The following is a 22,287-nucleotide window of genomic DNA, read 5'->3' as shown; positions in this document are numbered from 1 at the left end:
CTAGATGCTGAAGAAGTACCAGCGTTGTCCATACAGTAGTTTGCTATGGGTAGCTATACCACCAACCCTCATTTTTGCAGGGGGCTAAAGAAACTGACTCTATGAAAAATCTGGCTTCTGTTATATTTAGAGGTGCACCAATATATCAGTTCATATTGTATCGGCACCAATAAAAGGAAAATTGACATCATCGGCAATCGGCTTTTCTGGCTGATGTGGCTGATATTGTCACCGATATATGCTGTATGCATGCATGCAGACACAGCATGCAGGTAGCCAGGAATGCAACCTGGCAGCTTGGGGAGCAGTGTCTAGCTGGTAAGTCTGTGGGGGGAAGGAGCATGGGGGGTGCAAATCAAGGCCCCCATGGTGAGGGAGGGAGTGGGGCTGGGGCAAAAGGGCTACCCAGCTGGGGCAGGGTCACAGGTGGCTTGTTTGGGGGGCATCTCCTGCCACTGAACACACCCCCAGGGGAGGCATGAGGAGCACATGCCACCCAGATTTGTCCCTGGGGTGAAGGCGGGCTGCCCGCTATGGGCTGGGGCCAGCGGTTGTGCCGGCCTCTTCCCAGTGGGGGCTAAGCCGGGGCTGCACTCAGGGTGGGCAGCGATAGGCAACAGCAGCACTGGGAGGAAGGGCTATAGCAAATTTTGGGGTGGCTGTAGCCCACCCCATAACCCCCCCTCCCACTGCATCCTCAGCCCAGCCCCACCACCAGAGGGAGACTGGCACCACCCCCAGTGAGCAGCCTGCCCTCACCCTGTACACATATCCAGGGGGCACATGCCCTCCATGCCTTTCCTGAGAGTGTGCAGAGCAATGGGAGCTGCCCCCTCACATCCTCCCACCCAAGCCACCCATGGCTCCACTCTGTACCATACCCGGGCTGGGCAGCACCTGCCCCTGCCCTTGCCCTGGCTTCATTCCCTTCCTCACCACTAGGGTCTCAATCTGAACCCCCCCATGCCCCTTCCCTCCACCACACCCCTTCCTCCCAACAGACTTACTGGGTGGTTGCTGCTCTCCACATTGCTGGGCTGCATACTGGTAATCAGATCGGTATTGGCTAACATGGCTGGTGGCATTGGCATCCACCAAAAAAGTCTTTACCAGAGCACCCCTAATTATATTGATACTTACCATTTTTCTTACTGATATTCAAATACCTTAAATATTAATCTAGAAGGGGCATAATTAACTTAATGTTGCTTTAAGGTAACAGATGCATTAAAACAATTTATAAATAAGTCACAGAACTAGCACTGTGATTCAACAAGCGTTTTTGCACTCCAAGAACAGAGTCTGACATCCAGCTATTCAGACAATGCAGTCACCAGCTATTCAGACAATGCAGTCAGAACAGATATGGGAACTGCAGTTTTGATACTGTTACATTTAACATACAAATTTTCTATGTAACCAGATACGCACATTTGAGTTATTGTAAGGGGTAAGCTAAATACTAGTGGAAATCACTGATCACTGGCAAAACTACATATAGTTCACAATTGTTAATTCGAGAAGCCAACACAGAAGAGGGACTGAACATACATTCATCAAACAAACCCAAAAACGAACCCTGAAGAGAATCACTTATGGTGAGACTTCTTTAGCCAAGAATAGGTCAACAATACCCCTATGAGAGCCTTCTAACTTCAGTTGAGGCTCTGGCCCAGGGCATGGAACTGAAAAATTTCTGGAAAAGGTCCACACAGGAATATGATTTTCCTAATAGCTGAAGTTTCTTTGTACAGGGAAAGTAGAGCACTGACTCTCCCAAAAGAAAATGAATGTCTGTACGTGGCCTTTTTCTGTAAACTTGACATATATTTGAGATTTCTTTTAAATAATTATAAAAGTATCAAAGCCAAAATTAAAAAAAAATCTCTTAATAAATCAACCCAGTTATGTATGTTATATCTATCCCTTTTCTCCTCTCCCCTTTCCTAGGACAGAGAGATTGAAATCCACTGTTCAAAAAGAAGACAAGCGTGCTGATGTGGTAATACAAGCTTCTTTCATAATGCCCAGTCATAGTCTAAACTGGAGCATACACAATTAGAAAGTGAGGAACACAAACTACTAAAAAAAACCAGCCAAGAAAACGATGTAGTATATCAGCACTTTTTGAGACACGGATGTCTTTCCACTAGGAACTGGACTGAATTCTGTAATACATGCTTGGAGGCCGACTGAAATCTATCTTCAGGTTTGGTAATTTAAAGCACCCTCAAGACTCTGTGTCAACAACTCTAGTAAGGGCATTGTCTGTATTTCAGGGAAAAGACAAACTAAAATTTAAAAAAATTATAACAAATATTTGTCACAGATTGGGAGGAGGAGCAAAAGGACAAGGAGAAGACTCTTTAGCTTCTTTGCACCTATGGTAAAGTTTCATATTAATTGTTCTCTTCAGATGAGATGTCCCTCATCTTAGATGCGAGTAAAAGGCAGGGGCAGGTAGCTGCTGCAGCTCCAGCTCTGGCTCTGAACCAGGCTCAGGACTGGAGTAGGAGCCACAGATGCTGTCCCCCACCATCACTGTCCTGTGTTACCTCAATCTCAGTGTCTTTGCCCCCCACCTACTTCTGCTCCCTGCCTTTCTCCTCTATCCCACTACTACCACTTACCCTTTTTTCAAAACTCTGGCCTGGAGCACAGAGCACATGCTGGGTCTGGCCCCTGGTGCAACTCTTGCTGCTGGGCCCGGTGGGGACCAAAGCCAGCTTGTGCTCCATGCCCTGGGCCACAGCCTCAACTGAAAGTAAATGGTTTGGTGGGGGGAGGAAGTGAGAGAAGGGAAGACCAGGTGGTAAGGGGCAAGGTGTGGTGGTCAAGCCACTTGATTCCCACACTACCTGCTTCCCGATTGCTGCTTGTCCCACTGCAGTGGTGGGGGGAACATATTTAAGATGACCCTCCAATCATTAGAGTCTACATATGGAAAACTGCAACAAATTTATAATTTTTCTGTGTACAGAATAAAAGTATTGGGAGATGATCTTAAATTCAGGTAAATATTATTTTCATTGCTGTTCCTCAAAACCCTGAGGGTAGCAATGAGCACAGAAAAGGCAGTTGTTTATTATCACTTTCATACAGATTGGGCAGAACTGCGAACAGCAGCAGAAACAGAGTAGCTCCCTGCAGACTTTGGGGTACCACACTACTTTGGTATACACTCTGTTCTACTATCTGCATCTCTAAAGCTACTATCCCAACAGAACTTAGACTCTGCAAAAGTTGGTGACATACACCAATTATGAAAATGTTTTTTTCCAAGTCTGATTAAAAGATAAAAAAGCACACAACAAAAGTGTTCAGGTGAGCGAAGACTAGCATCCCCTTAAATTCCTGGGCCAGGGAGTACAGTCTTATCCTAGCAATTTTTTTCATGATTTTATATTATAGGTGTGGTTGGATTTCTTGGGATTTTACTTTTTAAACATGCTGTTTTACATACTGGCTCTAACACTTGTATGTGTATGGGCCCAACTTTTCATACAAGATAGATATATGATAGCTGAACTTGGATGGTGCATAGAGTTATATCACAGGGAACACTTTTCAAGTCCATACTAACTGCAAAAAAGTGAATATATTAGGTACTTCTAAAACTACAATCTACCAGGGTCCTGGCCAAAATAAGCAGCTCAGGAAGCCTAATCATGGAACACAAGTATTACTGAATTTACCTGAATAGAAAATGACTTCAAATTTAAGGTGAGGCCCCCCCCGCCAAAATTAAATTCTATACATGGGGAATTTAAAAATTTGTTATAATTTTCCATGCATGGACTCTAATTATTGGAGAGTCATTTTACATTTGTTCCCCACTCCCCCAAAGCAGGGCAAGCAATAGCAGTAGCAGCAGGGAAATCAAGCTGCCTGATTCCAGCCCCTTGCTCCTCCACACCTTGCCCCCTGCCTCCTGCCCCTGGCTTGCAGCCATCTGGCTTCCCATGCTTGCCTGCCCCCTGCCCACCCTCCAGTTCCAGTCTACACCAAGCCAGGCAGCAGTGGCTGTGGCAGCAGCAGCTCTGACTCCAGCCTTGATGCCAGCCCTGGGACTAGTGCTGGTACTGTCTAGCTGGGCAGGGGCTGAAGCCAACATGCTCTATGCCTCCAGCAAGAGTAGGACCAGAGCCACTGCTGCAACTGAGGGTAACCAGAGGCAGGAAGGGGAAGGCAGATGGATGGGGGGGAGGTGCAGGTGGCAGGGGTGGCAGCAGCTGCAGCTCTGCATCCTGCCTGCCACCCCACCTTGTACTCAAATCCAGGAGAAAGGGCTTTCCCCCAATGCTGAATGGGGAAATAAACCTCATCTTGAATTTGAGGAAATACGATTTAATCAAATATGTATCATTTTAAATGATAAATTATGAAGCACAAAATTTTCACTGCCTCAGTATTTGACCTACAAGAGCAAGGGGGGGCAAAATACAGCCCACAGGCCGGATCCAGCCCCTGGCAGGTCCCTTAGTCCCCTGACCCAGATACAGTCCAGCTGTAGTGTATCCTGCTGCCCCTTCGGCACACAGCAGGCCTGGGGCAGCTCCACAGTTGGACTGTGTTTCTAGGCAGCCCAGGTGGCAGTGGCTCTTTCCAGCTGCTGCTGCTGCCGGCTCCAGCCCTATGGAACTGGTGGGAACCCATGCTGCACAGCCCTAACTCCACGCACACCTGCTCTGGGCTCACCTGCTCAGGTGCAGCAGCAGTGGTGTGGGACAAAAGCTGCTGTTCAGTGTCGGGGGAACGTGGCCTCTCTCCCTCCCAGCACTTCCCTGCTGCAGCCACCCGGAGCCCGTGAGGAGCTGCCCTGCATCTGCTCTGCACTGCCACTGCTGCCCCATGGGGCAGCCTGGAGGCAGCAGTGATGGCAGCGGGATATACATGGTAGTGGGCTCCACGTGACTGCAGCAGGGAACTACCAGCAGCAGGAGAGGAAGGAGCCACTTTCCCCCTGCATTGAGTAACAGCTTCTGTGCCGAATCACTGCTGCTGAGCCTGGGCAGGTAAGGTCACGGGGCAAGCATGGGGGAGTCCCATGTATACCCCACCATACCCACAAACCCTCCCCTGCAAACTGCACAACCACACCTCCCCCACACAATCATACACCCCACAAACATGGCACCCACCCACACTCATCTCCACATTCCCCCACAAACCCACATGCACCTTCTGCACACACATCCATGTGTCTCTGGGGGAGCCCTGCTTACTACATGCACACACCCCACCACAAATACACCCACATCCCCCCCACCATCTCCCTCCACATGCTCCACAAACCCCTTACCCACCAACATCCCCACAAACACTCCCCTCCACAACACCCCCATATCCACCCACATCCACCCACACCCCTACACACTCCCCCATACCCCATATACACAAACAACCCCCTACAAACCCCATACCCACCCCTCTACACTCCCTGACAATATACAAAAGTAAGACTTTATTTTAAGCTATAATGCAATCACCTCTATATATACACCACACAAACGCACACAAATCAGGATGCACCCGTCGGGCTTCGATCATCCGGTCACATGCCGCCTGGCTTTGGATATATAGGGCTGTCCGTCGCACCATCCCTGTGGTCTTGCTGAACAACTGTCCTGCCCTGGGGTAGTCTCTTCCCCAGTCCTTCCTGCCACGATTTTGTTTATTCCTTCGGTGGTGGTGTCCGACTAATGGGGCTAGCACCCGTCTGTGACCTCTAGACGGCAGTTTTCCGTGAGGCTCCAACCTCCCCTATACCTTGCCCTGATACCCAGCCTCAACAAGTCATTGATGTCTCTCAGCCCGACCCCCGCCTGTTGGTATTCTGGGCTCTCCTGTGGATACGTATTAGGTCTAACCCAACCCCCAAATCTGGGTTATACCTTTATGGGTCTACATGGTCATCTAGATTACCTCTAAGACAAAACCCTTCCTCTGATTGAGCCAACACTAGGGCTGTATGTGACAGGCCTCCCAACCCCTCCAAAGGTGGGAAACAGAAAGAAACAAAAGAAGGAACACTATCAATATCAGTGGGCTCCTGACTACATCAAATGCGCCTGTCTGGCCCCAAGAGTTTCTAACTGGTCCTGTCCTGTGCACACCTATGCCTGGCAGCTACCACATTCTCCCTTCCATACTGCAGACCGTTTCCATATTAGCTGGACTCTTGGTGGTCCCTCTAATTCCGCCTACTCCGTGTCCCTCGTCGGGCAGCTCTGTGCAGCTGGATCTCATCTTCTGCAGCCCCTCCCACTGCTTAGGCTCTTCATTCCCCTCCTGGGGTTGCTCCTGGAGCCTTTCCGATCCCGCACCTATCCCACCTGGCTTGACACCTAGAGTTTCGTCACTCTCCCCTCTTCCTCGGGAGCAATCCTTGTTGTCCCCTTCTTCCTCCTCTCTCTCAAATCCTCCGTCTGAGTGAGGTTCATCCGCCTCCTCTCTCTCTTGGCCATCGCTGGCGTCTTCCCTATGATGGGCTTCAAGGCAGACTTCTGCCCCATGAGAGGCAGTCCTGCCTCCTCTTACCTCTAATTGGGGTTCCGGGAATACCTCCAGGTCTTCCCCCTGCTCCTTCGCCCACGATGCCTTTTATCCTTCCATGCCGCTTCTCCCCACAGCTGGCTGCAGTTTTAAAAAAATGCAGCTAATGAGCCGTGCGGGTCCAGCTACCACTTCCGGTTTCACCGCGGCACCGGCTGCAGGTAAGAGATGCTCCATCTTTTCCTCTCTCTCCTTACGTTCCAGCCCCCAGGGTCCCCCCTTGGCCCCTCGAGGTCTATCCCCTGTATCTTCCCTGTGACAGGGAAAAATATTTTTTTAAATAAAATTAAAATATGTTATTGTCAGTGTTTGATTTTGAGTATTTTTTTTTTCTGGTTCCAAGATGGCAAACCCATTTCCCCAAAGGAGTACTTCTGAGGGGGAAAAGGAAGGGATTTCAGTGGCAAAGGTCAGGAGTTAAAGGGTAGGACTTCTAGTCCCAAGATGGCGACCAAGGGACGGGGCACATGTCATGGGACAGGGCTACCTCGCAGCCCTCGACAGCTCGCCAAAATTAGTTAAGCAGCCCTCCACCTGAAATAATTGTCTGTCCCTGTACAAGAATGTTTGAGAATCTGGGCAAAGTAAATCCTGTGTGCAACTGCTGAAATATTTTTAATGAATACTGATACTTAACATTTCATTAAAAATTGCTTGGATCAGTGCAAAATACTATTGTCTACAATTTTAGGTACCAAATTTTATCAATTAACATTTTAGACAATCAGTTTTGAGAAGGAAAAGTTAAAATATGACAATGAATTCAAACAGAGAAAATGTGTGCCAATGTTCTTGGCATGAACCTGCCTTTGTAATACTTGTAGGTGAACAATTTGCACAGGGAAACTTTGATGGGTGAGTGGAGCTCTGCAAGCACTACAGGTAAAGCTTGATTTGCTCCTCAACTTCAGCCATCCTCTCCTTAAAGCTGTCAATTATACAGATTTGGCCCGTGGAGCCGTGTCATCCAGCTTATGGGGCTCCTCACAGGCTAAACCACCAACCTCCACAGGCTGCATCTGATCTGCAGGGCTCATTCCTGTATCTGCCAGAGTCTCTGTAGTGGTGGTGTTAATCCCCACAGCTGCTGGAGTTGCTGTTATGGAACAGCTCCAGAACCCATGGAGTTAATGCCACTCACTGTCCCCAACCCCCACTGCCCAAATTGGGGTTTTTAGTTGCCCTGACAACCAAAATCCGTGGTAGGGGGGAAAGGGGTGGGCAGAAGCAGCAGCAGAGTTAACTCCCTGGGTTCCAGAGCCACGTTAAAACAGCAGCTCCAAATACTGTGGAGATTATCACTGCTGCAGTCTGCATTCGGCCTGCAGAGCCAAACAAGTTTGAGACCCTTGTCTTAAAAGACATAAATATGAAGTCCTTGTGCTAAATTCTTCCCCACAGCAAATGCAGCCCATCCAATTCTTCCAAGCTCTACATGGAGTGACAAGTTGCACCCCACTTCCTCCCAGCCCTCCATCACACACTGAAGATACCAAAAAGACCTGAAACTTCAGATTTTGACAGAAACCACTGTAGTGACAGGGAGAACATGATAGGTACCAGCTCAGAAGTTTTGGCATGCAAGGTATCTTTGGCATGCACAGGCATCTTGTCACTGGAAGCATAAACACCATCTATAAAATGTTATGCACTAAAATTAAATTCTCACTCACAAGCTAGATAGACAAAAAGTTATGAAGTAAAAAATAACTATTCCCATTAAGACTTACGCAATAAGCAGCATTAAGACTTATTTACAGAGTACACAAAGAGTTATTTACAGAGTACCAACTATGGACAAACCATAGTTGCCAGCTGTGTTCCATGCATAGACCTTTCAAAGCCAACAGCTAGAAGACACTTTCCTTATTTTAGCTGGAAAGAGCCTATGCTTCTGGGGCAGGAAAATTTCACTCAACCCCCAACTTTCAGGGAAGCTTGAGAATATGCAGTGGCACGACACGCAATGGGAGACCAGGGCACCAGCTCCACACACCCACTTAAAGGGAGTGCAAGAAAGCAGATTACCACTGCCAGACCCATCCCTGCCCTTTCACCTGGCACTAAGTCAGCCAGGGTGTAGGCCCTGGTAGTCACACCTCCGAGACTGTGTTATGCCAAGTAGAATCCTATGCACCAGAAATATGATGCAATATTTATGAAAGACATAGAAAAAAGTTTTCTTCCTCAGCGAGTATAAGATTGAGGTTTTGGTTCTTCAACTCCTGCCAGAAACTTGATCCTACACGATTCAGAAGTTTCACATGTTAACTTGGACAAATGGAAATCAAGGACATGTGATCAAGCTTTGCCTAGAAAAGCACAATATGTGAAAAGTGAAGAATCAGGACACTTAAGGATAGAAAGGGTTTTAAACAGGAGTCCATGTGGAGTCTGCAGGATTAGTAAAAGTCAGTAATCCTTTCAATAAAGCCTAACCACTATATCTTGTATGAAGAATTTATTTTAACATAAGACCCATGACCTTAACTTTGTACTCCAAGTCAGTTAATGTTTTAGAATAGGGGTTTGTTTTTGTTTTGTTTTTTAAACAAATCCAATACTACCAAGACTTTATGAAACTATATTAAAAAAATAAATCACAATTAAGCAGACATTCAGTATAGAAGATAAAAAAGATGTAGGCCACATTTCCAAAAACAGGAGTCTAAAGCAAACTGTCCAAATCCAATATTAATGCACCTGCACAATTTAAAAAATACTGAGCATAATTTAAATTGCCCTTACATTTCACAGCTAATGAAGATTTAAATATAATGCAAATTACTTTAAACAAAAATCATAAAACCAGAAGGGACCTATATGATCATCAAGTCTGGTCCCCTGCCATGCACAGGAAGTATTGGGAGCAGATGAGCTCAGCAAGGTGTTTGTCCAGCCTAGTCCTGAATACCTCCAGGGATGGTGACTACATCACTTCTGCTGGGAGCATGTTGCATATTCTGGTAACCATTACAGAGAAGAAGTTTTTCCTTATATCCAACCTCTATTAATTTATGCCCATTGGTCCTCATCCTCCCTTGAGGTGCCTTCCTGAATAGTTGCTCTCCTATTTCTTGATGCTCCCCCCAACATACTTGCAAGCATTTATCAGGTCACCTCTCAGCCTTATCTTCCTTGGGCTGAACAGGCCCAGTTCCCCAAGTCGCTCCTTATAGGGCCTGCCCTCCATGCCCTTAACCAAACGGGTGGTCCTTCTTTGTACCTTCTCAAGTTTATCCATGTCCTTATTGAAGTGCAGTGCCCAGAACTGGGCATGGTACTCCAGCTGGAGCCTCACCAACACTGAATAGAGAAGGAGGAGTACCTCCCTGGATCACACAACCCCTTGCTACCTGGTAAGTTGTGCAAGGGGTGGGACTTCCCCACCCCTTGAAAAACTCACCAAGTGGCCACACAGCAGCTGATACACGCCAGAGTTTTCTTGGCCCTTTTGGCAGCCTCGTCACACTGTTGGATCATGTTCATCTTCCAGCCAATCATGACCCCCAGGTCTTGTTCAGATGTTGTGCCAGCCAATAGGCCACCACCCATTGTATAGCTGTGGTGACGGTTCTTCCTACCCAGGTGAAGGACCCTGCACTTCTCCCTGTTAGACTTCATCTGATTTCATTCCACCCATATATCCAGTCAGTCAAGCTCCCCTTATTCCAGGGGTGGGCAAAATACGGTCCACGGGCTGCACCCAGCCCACCAAGCACTTCCCTCTGGCCCACGGAGCCCCTTCAAAACCCACATAATGGCAGCTGCCTCTCTAAAAGCACTCCAGCAGCACCAACCGCCGGCTGCAGCACCTCAGGCTGTTTCCTTGGGTTCTGGTTGTGAGGCAACCAACCCGGACCTCAGCCTGCCCCAGCTGGCCTCTCCCTGCCCTGACTCAAGCCGCGTTTGCAGCTTGAGAGGGGCAGGGGGGCTGGGGCCAGTGAGGGGAAACAGTGCCTAGGCCACCTTCTGCTTTGCTGCACAGGACTGGGAAGGGCCCTCCCCTTCAGGTAGGCCCAGGAAAGTGGCTGCTGGGCAGGCTTTCCCCGTGCTGTGCCACTTGGGCTGTGCAGCGTCAGGCTGGGCTGGCACTGGGGAAAGGAAGCAGCAGCTAGGCTGCAGCTCTGACCCAGTCAGCACCACAGAGGAGAGGTGGTGGCGGAGCCGTGTGCCACTCGGGACAGGATGAGCCCAGCTGGAGCGGCAGGGGCTCAGCTGCACTTTCCCCGACCTGCGCTGGTCAATCACAAGCGGCACACGGCTCCGCCACCACTTCTGCTGCCTGGTGCAGACCTGGCCGGGCACGCCCTGTCCCTAGCAGCACGTGGGAAGCCGGCTTCAACCGCATGCTGCTCTGGATGGGAAGGAGCCGGCCAGGTCTGCACTGGCCAGGAAAGGTGGCATGCAGCTGAAGTCAGCTCCTCACGTGCTGCTAGGGACAGGAGGAACCCGGCTGGGTCTGCACCAGCTGGCAGAAGTGGCGGCAGAGCAGCGTTTTGCTCAGGACTGACTGGTGCAGATGGGGAAAATGCTGCTCCAGCTGGGCTCATCCCATCCTGAGTGGCACACGGCTCTGCCACCACTTCTGCCAGCTGGCGCAGACCCGGCCGGGCTCCTCTTGTGAGCAGCATGTGAGGAGCCGACTTCAGCTGCATGCTGCCTTTCCTGGCCAGTGCAGACCCGGCTGGGTCCGTCCCTTCCAGAGCAGCATGCGGCTGAAGCCAGCTTCCCACATGCTGCTGGGGACAGGGCAAGCCCAACTGGGTCAGCACTGGCCAGAAGAAGAGGTGGCAGAGCCTCCTCCTTTTGGGACCACTTGGCACAGGTAGGAGGAAAGTTCTGGGGGGAGGTCTGATGCCCCTGAAACACCACTGCTGAGGCAGGATGTTAGAGGGGTCACAACCCCTTGCTACCTGGTAAGTTGTTCAAGGGGCGGGACTTCCGGTGGCAGGGGTCAGAGGGCGGGACTTCTGGTCCCAAGATAGCAACCAGGGGGTGGGACAAATGGAGGGGGAGGGCTACCCACGCAGCCCTCAACAACTCACCAAAAAACTCATCAAGTGGCCCTCCACCTGAACTAACTGCCCACCCTGCCCTATCTTCTGGCGTGCCTGCGTTTCCTCACAGTTTGGTATCATTTGCAAACTTAATCATTGCACTTTCTATGCTAAACTCCTATAATGCACAGAATAACGTAAGGTAGAAATGTATGCAGCAGGATGAAGACCAATGTTGAACATCCTTTGGAATTCCTGAGATATGAACACTGATAAATGAAGCTGGAGATGAAGATCCTGATGAATTCATAAGCTTGGCAAACTGGGACAAGTGGTGGTGGTGGTGGGGAACTTTTGGACTTCTCCAGATCTTGTAAGTTCAAAGCAAAGGAGTCCCACAGAAGATCCATTGGGCCATACTTTTTTAAAAAGACAAAACAAGCAAGTTCACAGACAAGAAAGTGTAAGGTTTTTACTTAACACCCAAGGTTGAACTATAGTAAAAACAACAATATAACCTAAAACAATATAACCTAAGCTATCAAAGGGAAGGAACATCTCTCAAACAATTGCTTAACCAAGTGAATACAAAAGTCACATTACATCAAAACAGTGAACGACCACGGTTTCATAGTAGCTAGGGTCAGGAGGGACCTGAATAGATCATCTAGCTGGACCCCCTGCCACAGGCAGGAATGAATGCTGGGTTCACAAGACCCCAGACAGGTGATCATCCAACCTCCTCTTGAATTTGTAGGGGTGAGGACCACTTCCCTGGGAAGTTGGTTCCAGATCTTGGCCACCCCAACTGTAAAAAACTGCTTTTTGATCTCTAACCTAAACCTGTTCTCCACCAGCTCATTACCATTGTTCCCCATCTGTCCCATATGCCTACTGATGATCAACTTTATGATACAAGAATCAACCTTTTTAATTATGTTGTTGGCATACATTAAGGTCTGACGTGGCCAGTATTAATATTTTTTTGTTATGCAAAGAAGTACAGAACTTCTAGCTAGCAAGAATTCTAATGTAATAAAGGGCTTAGTCCACCTGTCTGTCTGCCCCTAACGCTCTTGGAGCACTCCGGTCGTTTCAGTCACAATCAGAGTGCGCCGAGAGCGTTCTGGACAGAAGGCAGTGGCAGCGGTGCGCCGCCATGATGGCGGGAACAGTGGCCTCAACTGCCCTCCGGCCCTGCTCCCTGGAGGCGAGACAGTGGAGTGCTGGCCAAGAGGGACGGAGGAAATGGCAGGGCAAGCTTCCCCACCGTCCCTCACCCCGCTACTGGTAGGTGGTGGAGGAGCTCTGTCCCCGCCCCTAGCAATTTGCTAGTAACTCACAGACACAAAAGAAGTGGACATTATGATTTTACAATGTTTGGTTACATAATTAAAAACAGAACTGTGAAGATGATACTGTTTGTCTTAACCAAATGAGTCAATAAGAACATTAATAAGAAATGTTGATTCTACTCCTGGCTTGAACACGGACTTAAGCGAAGGTTTGGAAAAAATAAAATAAGCATGTTTTGGGTTTTTTTATTACAAACAATGGGGATACACTGCACTAATGCATGGAACTAGGAGATCGGAAAACAACAACAAAAAAATCGTAAGTTCTAATTATTAAAACCAGAATAGAATTTAAGAATTTCTACATTTTAGCCCTCTAATCATTAGCCCCTACTCCATTAATCTGCATGCCTCCCCCCTTCACCTTCTCCTAGTGCAAAAGATCCCTCCCTGCAACCTTCATCTCTTCTTAAGATCTAATGGAAATATCACAATCCCCTTAGAGAGGAAGTCATAGAAATAAGACCTTTACTAATGTAATAAAATCTAAAATTGAATAACTAAGAATAACTATAAGCATCAATCCTCATTAATGCCCACTAAATTAAACAAGTTGGAGTTTCTAGCTCAAGCCAGTTTTAGACTAGCATTTAAAAAAAAATCATTTTTGAACTGTTGCTTAGAAATGGAGGTAATTTACCAACACTTCTCCAACAGCTTGTGTGATTATATCCCTCAAAAGAAGACTTTCCTTAGAAAATAAAAAAAACCAGGAAAAAAAAAAAACTGTACTCCACAGAAAAGACTTAAGAAACTTCAGGTAGATTGGATGATAAAGAGTATTTACAGGTCAGCTTCATTAACTCTGCCCCAGGGGGAATCCAGCCGTTCCTGGGCACCACCACTGCAGAGGGAAGCACCAGGGTCCCCCGCAGCTCAGGGACCACTTGGCCCACTAGCAGCTTGCCCCTCCTCCTGCCATGGGAGAGTCAGGTAAGCTAAGGATTGGGCCCCCTAACCCTTGAGTACATGCAACAGGGGTTTAATTCAGTTTAGTTCTCCCTAAATTGAAACGGTGGAAATGGTGGGTTTTTAAAAAACAAGCACTCAGCGACTACAATGTTCATCCATTCTGTGAGCAGACTATAAACGCCTGTCCACTTCAGTCAGTCAGATGGGTAGAATGAATCATAAAACACAAGTATCCCTAAGCTTTCCTTTACCCTTCAATTTGGAAAAGACTGGTATCTTAAAAAATCAGCACATGCTATTTGGTATACAAGGCATAGAATATCTTACTGGCCATCTTGATATAGACAGCTGATGCAGATTATTTTCCTCCCTCTTTTTCAGCCATATGTGTAAGCAGAGACATGGTTTGCCTTATCTGAAGGCAGCGCAGTAACTTTTGAACGCCGCCTCCAATAGCTTCCAAAATCTCAGGGAAAAGATCTTGCCAATGGCCAGAAGTCCAACTAATTTTGGTGAAAGTCAAAAAACAGGCAGGGGGATGTGAGAAACACACATCTACTGGCATCTAGTTACACACAGCCATTAGCTTCAACCAGAAGTGTAACTGGGCACTTCTGTGTCGTGAGCAGCCAGCAAAGGATTAATAGGACAAGCAGCTGCTGCTGCAGGAGTTAACACAAAACAAAGCCACTGCAAAAACAAGTTTTGATAGCAAGTTTCAAAGCTGAAACTCTGCACCAAAAAAAAGGGGACGGGGGGGTGCTGAGAGAGTTGACTTATGCAGCCCCACACCAGCGGTGGTTTTCTCTTGGAACAAACCTCTGACTCCAACCATGTGGCTGCTCTTTTGTCCTCCCACCCACCTCAGACAGCACCATACCTGAAGGTGAGAGGCACTCCTCCCCCCACAATTACACTGCACATCACCCTCCTGAGGCAAGGTCCAGGGTTGAGGAACACTGTTCTAGGGGAAGTCCCAAAAGAAACAGGACATGCAGAACCTCTAGCATATGGCAGGAGGAGAGAGTAGGGGGTGCACAGGACCCCCAATACAGGGGTGGGCAAAATATGGGCTGCGAGACAAATCCAGCCCTCCAGGGATTTTGTCCAACCAGCATGGGTCCTTTGGTCCCGCCCAGCCCAGGTATAGAGGTGAGCTCAGGCCACCTCCAAATGGGACATTTGGCCAGTCCCACCGCACATGGAAGCAGCAGCGGGGTTAGGGTGGCAGCAGCCAGACTCATTTCCTGGCAGCCCCCACAGCAGCAGCTCCTTCCAGCTACTACTGCCAGTCTGCCGCTGGAACCAGCCCTGCTGCCTGGGTACCCCAGCCTGCCTGCCCCACATGAACTGCCGGTGGCACCGATGGAGCGGGCAGGCAGGGTCTCCATGAAGACCAGCCCAGGACCCATGCAGGCAGAAGGCACAGCTGGAGAGATGAGATAGGACCATGTATGGGCAGGAAGCGGTATCTAGGAGTGCGACAGGCAGGCAGGGCCAGGATCAGGATCAGGATCTTAGAGCGGTAACAGCATGGGGCCACGGCTGGGCCCTGAGGCAAAGCCATGATATACTGCCCAAACGTGTGTGCCATTTCTGTGGGCAGGGGCATGTAGGGCATGGATTGTGGCTCTGCCCCAGGTCCCGGCCTCATGCTGTCACCACCTCAAAATTCCAGCCCCAGCCCTACCTGCCCTTTCCACTTCTGGATGCCACTTCCCACCTGCCTGCCCATACCATCCTCCTGGCCAAGCACCCTGCCTGCACGGGTCCCGAGCCACTCTCTATGGAGACCCTAGGATCGCCAGGTGGTAGGTAACAGCATGGGCTGAGCTAGACCCCAAGGCAGAGCCAGTTAGGGAGTTTTGGTGAGCTGTTGCAGGCAGGTGGGTGTGGGGGTGCTAACCCTGCCCACAACAGCTCACCCAAACTCCCTTAGAGGCCCTCTGTGCCAAATAACTGCCCACCGCCCTATCCTAGCATGTGGCAGAAGGGCTGTAGGGAATCCCCAATTTAGAGCAGGAAGGGAGAGTTGCACGCTCCCTGTACATCGAAAGAATAAAAGGAACACAAGGACTCATGGTGTGGAGAATGAGTTCAGCCTACAGAAACAACCAAGTACACGAAATTATAGTATTTTGGTGGGTGGGTGTGTAGTGTGTATCACCCTATTGTTTCAGATGAACTGGTACATGCTCTGGTGAAAATGAAAGTCACAGAAGATCAGATTTAAAATGTTCTGGAAGTGTAGAAGGGTATAACAATTTTAGTGGAGACCAGAAGGCAGCCTTGAAGTACACACAAGATTCTGAAACCTTGTATTTATTTTGAAGAAACCCACCATGACCAATTTTTCATACAGATACAAGAGTTCCCAGATAAGTCTTTTATTTGACGTTTGTTTTATGCCGGATGCTAACCAGCAGGACAAAAGATGTATATTCAACTTTGAAATGTGTAATTACAAAATGATTAAAACCACATAATGGGCACCTTGGCAACATTTATAAGTTAGGCACTGAGGAGTATGCACCACCAAAGCTAATACTTGTCGCAAAATGTAAGTTATATGCAGTGCTTGTCGACAGATATGATGCCACTGCATGGAATATTTAAAAAGTGTGCTTCTTCCAAATATCACAGATCAAGAAGCAAAACATAAAGAATTACTTTAAGAAGCGCTCTCCGCTAGCAAGTCTCTCTACAGTGCAATTACTCTACAGAAATGTCAGTGAAATCATCATCTTGGAGCTCCATCTGCTGACAACAAAGAAAACTGACAGGTGTTAATCCAGAGCATTTCCTATTGAATGACATTAATCGCCAAAAGTAAATAGCACAACACCACCTTAAATATGGCGGTGCTAGTAGCATCTAGATATCACAAAAGAAATCACAAGAAAACCTTGTCTCCATAACAGTCAAAAGAAGCAAGCATGATAGAACTATATACCTTCTAGAGATTCAATCCCAGTTGCTTGTGCCAACAGGTCTTCATGCCTTGCAACTACCTGAAGAGAGACCAAAAATTATTACAAAATGACAAAAATGTACAGCTGAAAAGGGACATCAGTTGGATATCTATTCCATCCCTCTGCTACAAAATACAGCTGGACCCTTTTTGACAAATGGTTTAACAAAACCTACAGGCTGCACAGTTGGGCTGGGGTGCAGAATGGAGCCATGGCTTATCAGGGGGCGCAGAGGTGGGGGCAGCTCCTCCTGCTGTACGCACACAGGAGGCCGCATGAGGGGCACGTGCCCCCTGGTTCTGTGCCTGGGGTGAGGATGGGCTGCCGCTGCATGCTCAGGGCTGGAGGTTGCAGTGGGCTCTTCCTGGAGGGGAGGCTGGGCCAGAGCTGTGCTATGGGCAGAAGGCGGTGGTTATGGGGCAGGGGGCTACAGCCACCCCAAAATTCACCATAGCCCAGCCCATAGCCCCTCCTCCCAGAGCCACTGCCACCCACTCCTCCCCAACCCACCCCAAGCACAGCCCCAACCTAGCCCCTACCCTGCCAGAAAGAGGCCAGCACAGCCTCCAGGACCGAGAGTGCAGTGGCAGCCTGCCCTCACCCTGTGCACAGATCCAGGGCAGCATGTGCCTCTCCCGGGATGCACATAGAATTGGGACTTGCCCCCTTGTACCCTCCGGATGAGCCGTGCCCTGCCCAAGCTGTGCAGTGCCTGCCCCAACCCCAGCCCCACTCCTTCCCTCACTGTGGGGGCCTCAATCGGCCCCCTTACACCCTCTTCCCTCCCCCACAGACTTACCGGCTGGATGCTGCCAGGCTGCATTCCTGGCCATGTGCACGCCGCATCTGCATGCATGCATATGGTATTTACCAGTGACATAATCAGCCACATCAGCCAAAAAAAGCCAACTGCCAATAATGTCCATTTTCCGTTTATCAGAGCCTATATGATATGTACTGATGTATTGGTGTACCTCTACTAATGAGGCCACATCTGGAGTACCGTGTGCTGTTTTGGGGTCCCCACTATACAAAGGATGTGTAGACAAATTGGAGAGCATCTAACAGAGGACAACCAAGTAGCTGTGGCTGCAGCAGCAATGGCATGGGACAAGTTGGAAGTGCCCTGTGCTCAGTGCCAAGCTCCATTAAAATGCCCCCTTTCCCCTCCTCCCACTTCAAAACATTGCCAACATCACCTGCTATAATCTGGCTACCTGGGACAGGGGTTGTCAGCATTCCACTTTCCTGAACATTAAATATATGTGATGTATATTACTACCCTTCTAGTGAGAAAGTTCTTCCCCATATCTAACTTAAAATTCCCTTGCTGCAACTTGACACCATTGCTCCTTGTTCTGTCATCTGCTACCACTGAGAACACTCTAGCTCCATCCTCTTTCGACCCCACTTCAGCTAGTTGAAGGCTGCTATTAAATTCCCATTCTGTCTCTTCTTCTCCAAACTAAATAAGCTTAGTTCCCTCAGCCTCTCCTCATCAGTCATGTCCCCCAGTCCTCCTCTCCCCATTCTTCATTGCCTTCCACTGGACTCTCTCCAATTTGTCCACATCCTTTCCGTAGTGGGGGGCCCAAAACTGCAGTACTTCAGATATGATCTCACCGGTGACAAATAGCAGGTAAGAATCATTTCCTTTGATCTGCTGGCAACACTCCTACCAATGCAGCCCAGGATGCTGTTAGCCTTCTTGGCAACAAGGGCGCACTGGTGGTTCATGTTCAGCTCATGTTCATGTTGGCTTATTGTCTACTGTAATCCCCAGGTCCTTTTCTGCAGAGCTTATGCTTAGCCAGTCAGCCCTCAGCCTGTACTGGTGCATGGGATTGTTCAGTCCTGAATTCAGAACTTTGCACTTCTCCTTATTGAAATTCATGAGATCTCTTTTGGTCCAATCCTCCAATTTGTCTAGGTTTCTCTAGCTCTTAGCCCTACTTCCAGCATATCTACTTCTCCCCACCCCACCTTGACATCACCTGCAAACCTGCTGAGGGAGCACTCCATCCCATCTTCAAAGTCATTGATGTAAATATTAAACAAAACAGGCCCAAGGACTGCCACCTGGGGCACTCCATTTGATACTGGCTGTCATCTAGAAATCAAGCCATTGATTACTACCCTTTTAGTCCAATGATCCACCCAATTTTCTATCCACCTCACAGTCCATTCATCCAACCAACCCATATTTCCATAGTTTGCTTGCAAGGATGTTGGCAGAGATAGTATCAAAAGCCTTGCTAAAGGTACATCATGTACACTGGCCTCCCCACATCCACAGAGCCAGTCATCTCAAAGAAGGCAATCAGATTGGTCAGGAATAACTGACCCCTGGGTGAATCATAGATGCTAGGGTAGGAAGGGACCTCAACAGATCATTGAGTCCAACCCCCTGCCTAGGCAGGAAAGAGTGCTGGGGTCAGATGACCCCAGCCAGATGTCTATCCAGCCTTCCCTTAAAGACCCCAAGGTAGGGAAGAGCACCACCTCCCTTGGAAGCCCATTCCAAATTATGGCCACCCTCACCGTGAAGAAGTTTTTCCTGATATCTAGCCTAAATCTGCTCTCTGTCAATTTGTGACCACTATTCCTTGTTACCTCAAGAGGTGCCCTGGTGAACAGAGCATCTCTGATCCCTTGCTGTAACCCCCTAATGAATTTGTAAGTAGCCATAAAATCACATCTAAGGATTCTCTTGTGGAGGCTGAAGAGGTCCAGGTCCCTCAGTCTCTACTCATAGGGCTTGTCCTGTAAGTCCCCAACCATACAAGCAGCCCTCCTCTGGACCCTCTTGAGTCTGCCAACATCTTTCTTGAAGTACGGCACCCAAAACCGGACGCAGTATTCCAACTGTGGTCAGACCAATGCCGCTTAGAGGGGAAGTATCACCTCCTTGGTTCTATTTAACATGCATCAGCTGATGGCCAGCAGTTCTGCAATAGCACCTGCCAACTCCCTCAGCACCCTTAGGTGCATTACATCTGGCCCCATGGTCGGGTACATATCCAGCTCTTCTAAATAGTCCCCAAGCCACAGGTAGGCAAAATAACATATCCGACAAGTGCCTGGACTCCATTTCCCAACAGCCTTTGCATTCATCACTACAGCCGGTTTCCATGGAGAACCCAGGAGCAGTGGGCATGACAGTGCAGGGCCAGGGGTTCCACAGAGATCAGCCCAAGCAGCACTGGGAGGGCACATGGCTGGGCAGAGAGCTGCTTTGGGGCCAGGGCCAGGATTTTGTGGAGGTGACAGCATGGACTGAAGCCAAGGCATTGCCATGATCCACTGGCTGCATGCCCTACCTCGGACAGGTAGGCAGCAGATCGCAGTTCTGCCCCAGGTCTGACCCACACTGTCACCAGTGCAAAATCCCAGCCCCAAAGCAGCTCCCCATCCAGTCGCATCCCCTGCCAATGCTGCTTGGACTGGTCTCCGTGGAAACCCTAGCTCTGCACTGTCACTGGCCCCATGGGGCCTCCCGAAGTCTCTATGAAAACTGGCCAGAGTAAGACGGGCAGGGGCTGCTGGGAAATGGAGTCTGCTGCGAGCTCAATCTGGCCCACAGACTGGCCTTTGACTGCCCCTGCCCCAACCTGTTCTTCTGCCACTGTCGGCTGCTCACCTCCTCCCCAAACTGTGCTGCCCAGTGCAGTAGTCTGGGAACTGACCTTGCCTGTGAAGACTGAGGTGAAAGAGGCATTGAGCACTTCAGCCCTCTCTGCATCATCTCTCACAAAGTTGCTTCCCCCATTCAGGAAGGAGCCCACACCTTCCCTGATTTTCCTCTTGTTGCTGACATATTTGTAGAAACCCTTCTTGTCCCTTGCTATCCACAAATCCAGTTGCGCTTTGGCCTTCCTGATTCCATCCCTGCATGCCCAAGCAATACTTTTATATCCCATCACCCCCCAACCCCCAAGTCATTTCTCCAAGTTTTGACTTTTTTTGGTAAGCTTTCTTTTAATGTTTTAGCTCACTGAAGTGTTCCCTGGTCTTCTGCCATGCTTGCTAGTCTTCCTGCAAGTGTCACTAGCTGCTGAGAACATGGGGTAGTTTGATATACAAGTGAGACCAAGGGGATATTTAGTTTTCAAACCAACTTGTATGCAACTGCCCTGAAACAACTGATATGCAGGATACTTACTTGCAAGTGGAGCTCTTTATCCAGCTGACTGATTCCTTGAGCAAGCTTTGCTAACTGCTCAGCTATTATGGCTCGATGAATAGACTGGGAAGTGTAAGCCTTTACATCAAACTCTTCTTTTAAAAAGTCAGCATAACATTCTGGAAAAAAGGTTAAACAAGCTATTTATTCTCATGCTCAAATACCTATAAGTATTTAAACATGTAAGAAACACTGGAAGCTCACCAACCTGTACTCAGTCCAATGCAGGGTGGTAGCTAATTTCTGTTGTCCACATGAACACATTTATTTAACAAATGACCACTCACAGATTCACAGAAGTTTAGGGCTGGAAGGGACCATGTGAGATAACTGGGTCCAGCCCCTGTGCTCTGGGCAGTAAAGACTGCTGGGGTCAAATAACCTCAGCAAGGTGTGCGTCCAGTCTCCTTTTGAAGATCTCCACGATAGGTGTCTGCACCACTCCTGCTGGGAGTCTATTCCAGAGACGCATGAACCGTGAAAGAAGCTTTTCCTTATATCCAGTCTAAAACCCTTTTCTACAAGCTTATGACCATTACTCCTGGTTTTGCCCTGGGGCACTTTGGCAGGGAAGCAAATGTAAAGGAGCTATGCCAGACCACACCATAGCTATAGTGAGAGCAAACAGACCTTGGCTCACACCCCGATAAACCAAACTAGATAACACCATGTTTCCCATGATCTACAACCCACACTCCCTATTTCTTCTGAATCTTGAAAACTGCATCAGCTGATGTTTCACGTGAAGTCCAGCCCAGCACAGAGGCGCACCTTAAAACCCCAGAGCCTGCCATGAAGCAGAGACATGTGAGCGCAGCACAGTACAGGCCCCCGCACCAGGTCCGCTAGCACCACACAACTTTAAAAAATGAAAATGATTGGATCAAGGATCTGAGACCAGGCTGCACCACGCTCTAATCTGGGGGGGAGGGGGCAACCAGGGGCACAGGTGCCGCACGGGGCAGCCCCAGCATGTGGGAGGGGACCGGGAGCAGGAAGCAGAAGGGGGTGCCAGGAGCCCCTTACAGGGCTGCAGCCAGAGGCTGCTCCAGTCATTGCTCCTGCCCAGGAGGTCGCCCCGCAGCGCCCAGCCCCTATGCGGGCTATTTTGAGCCCCCGAGGAAGGAGGCGCCCCCCCATTGCTAGGCGACCCCTCCACAGTCCGCCTCACCGTCCGCCAGCAGCTCCCCGAGCGCCGGGCCCGGGCCCGTGCTTCCGCCCCCCGCTTCCATGCTGGCAGGTGCGGGGGGAGGGGCAGGGTTACGTCACTGCGCTGCGACCACTCCAGCGTGACATGAGAATCCAGCGAC

General features: G+C 49.1%; 1 protein-coding gene across 1 annotated transcript in view; it reads right to left on the bottom strand.

Annotated features, from left to right (window-relative positions):
- Positions 1–22,249, bottom strand: part of COG5 (component of oligomeric golgi complex 5) — a 343,620-nt gene extending 321,371 nt beyond the window's left edge. The window contains exons 1-3 of the mRNA XM_019543552.1: positions 22,149–22,249; positions 20,957–21,096; positions 16,776–16,833 (exon numbers count right to left, since the gene is read on the bottom strand). Of these exons, the coding sequence (XP_019399097.1) occupies positions 16,776–16,833; positions 20,957–21,096; positions 22,149–22,209 (259 nt within the window). The 5' untranslated portion in view covers positions 22,210–22,249. The remainder of the gene's footprint in view (positions 1–16,775; positions 16,834–20,956; positions 21,097–22,148) is intronic.
- Between the last annotated feature and the right edge of the window lie 38 nt (positions 22,250–22,287).

Source organism: Crocodylus porosus, unplaced genomic scaffold, assembly GCF_001723895.1.
Source record: "Crocodylus porosus isolate Cpor-Errol unplaced genomic scaffold, CroPor_comp1, whole genome shotgun sequence".
NCBI classification, from domain to species: Eukaryota; Metazoa; Chordata; order Crocodylia; family Crocodylidae; genus Crocodylus; species Crocodylus porosus.
Note: the sequence above shows the minus strand (reverse complement) of the source record. Positions and strands in the feature narration are given on the sequence as shown.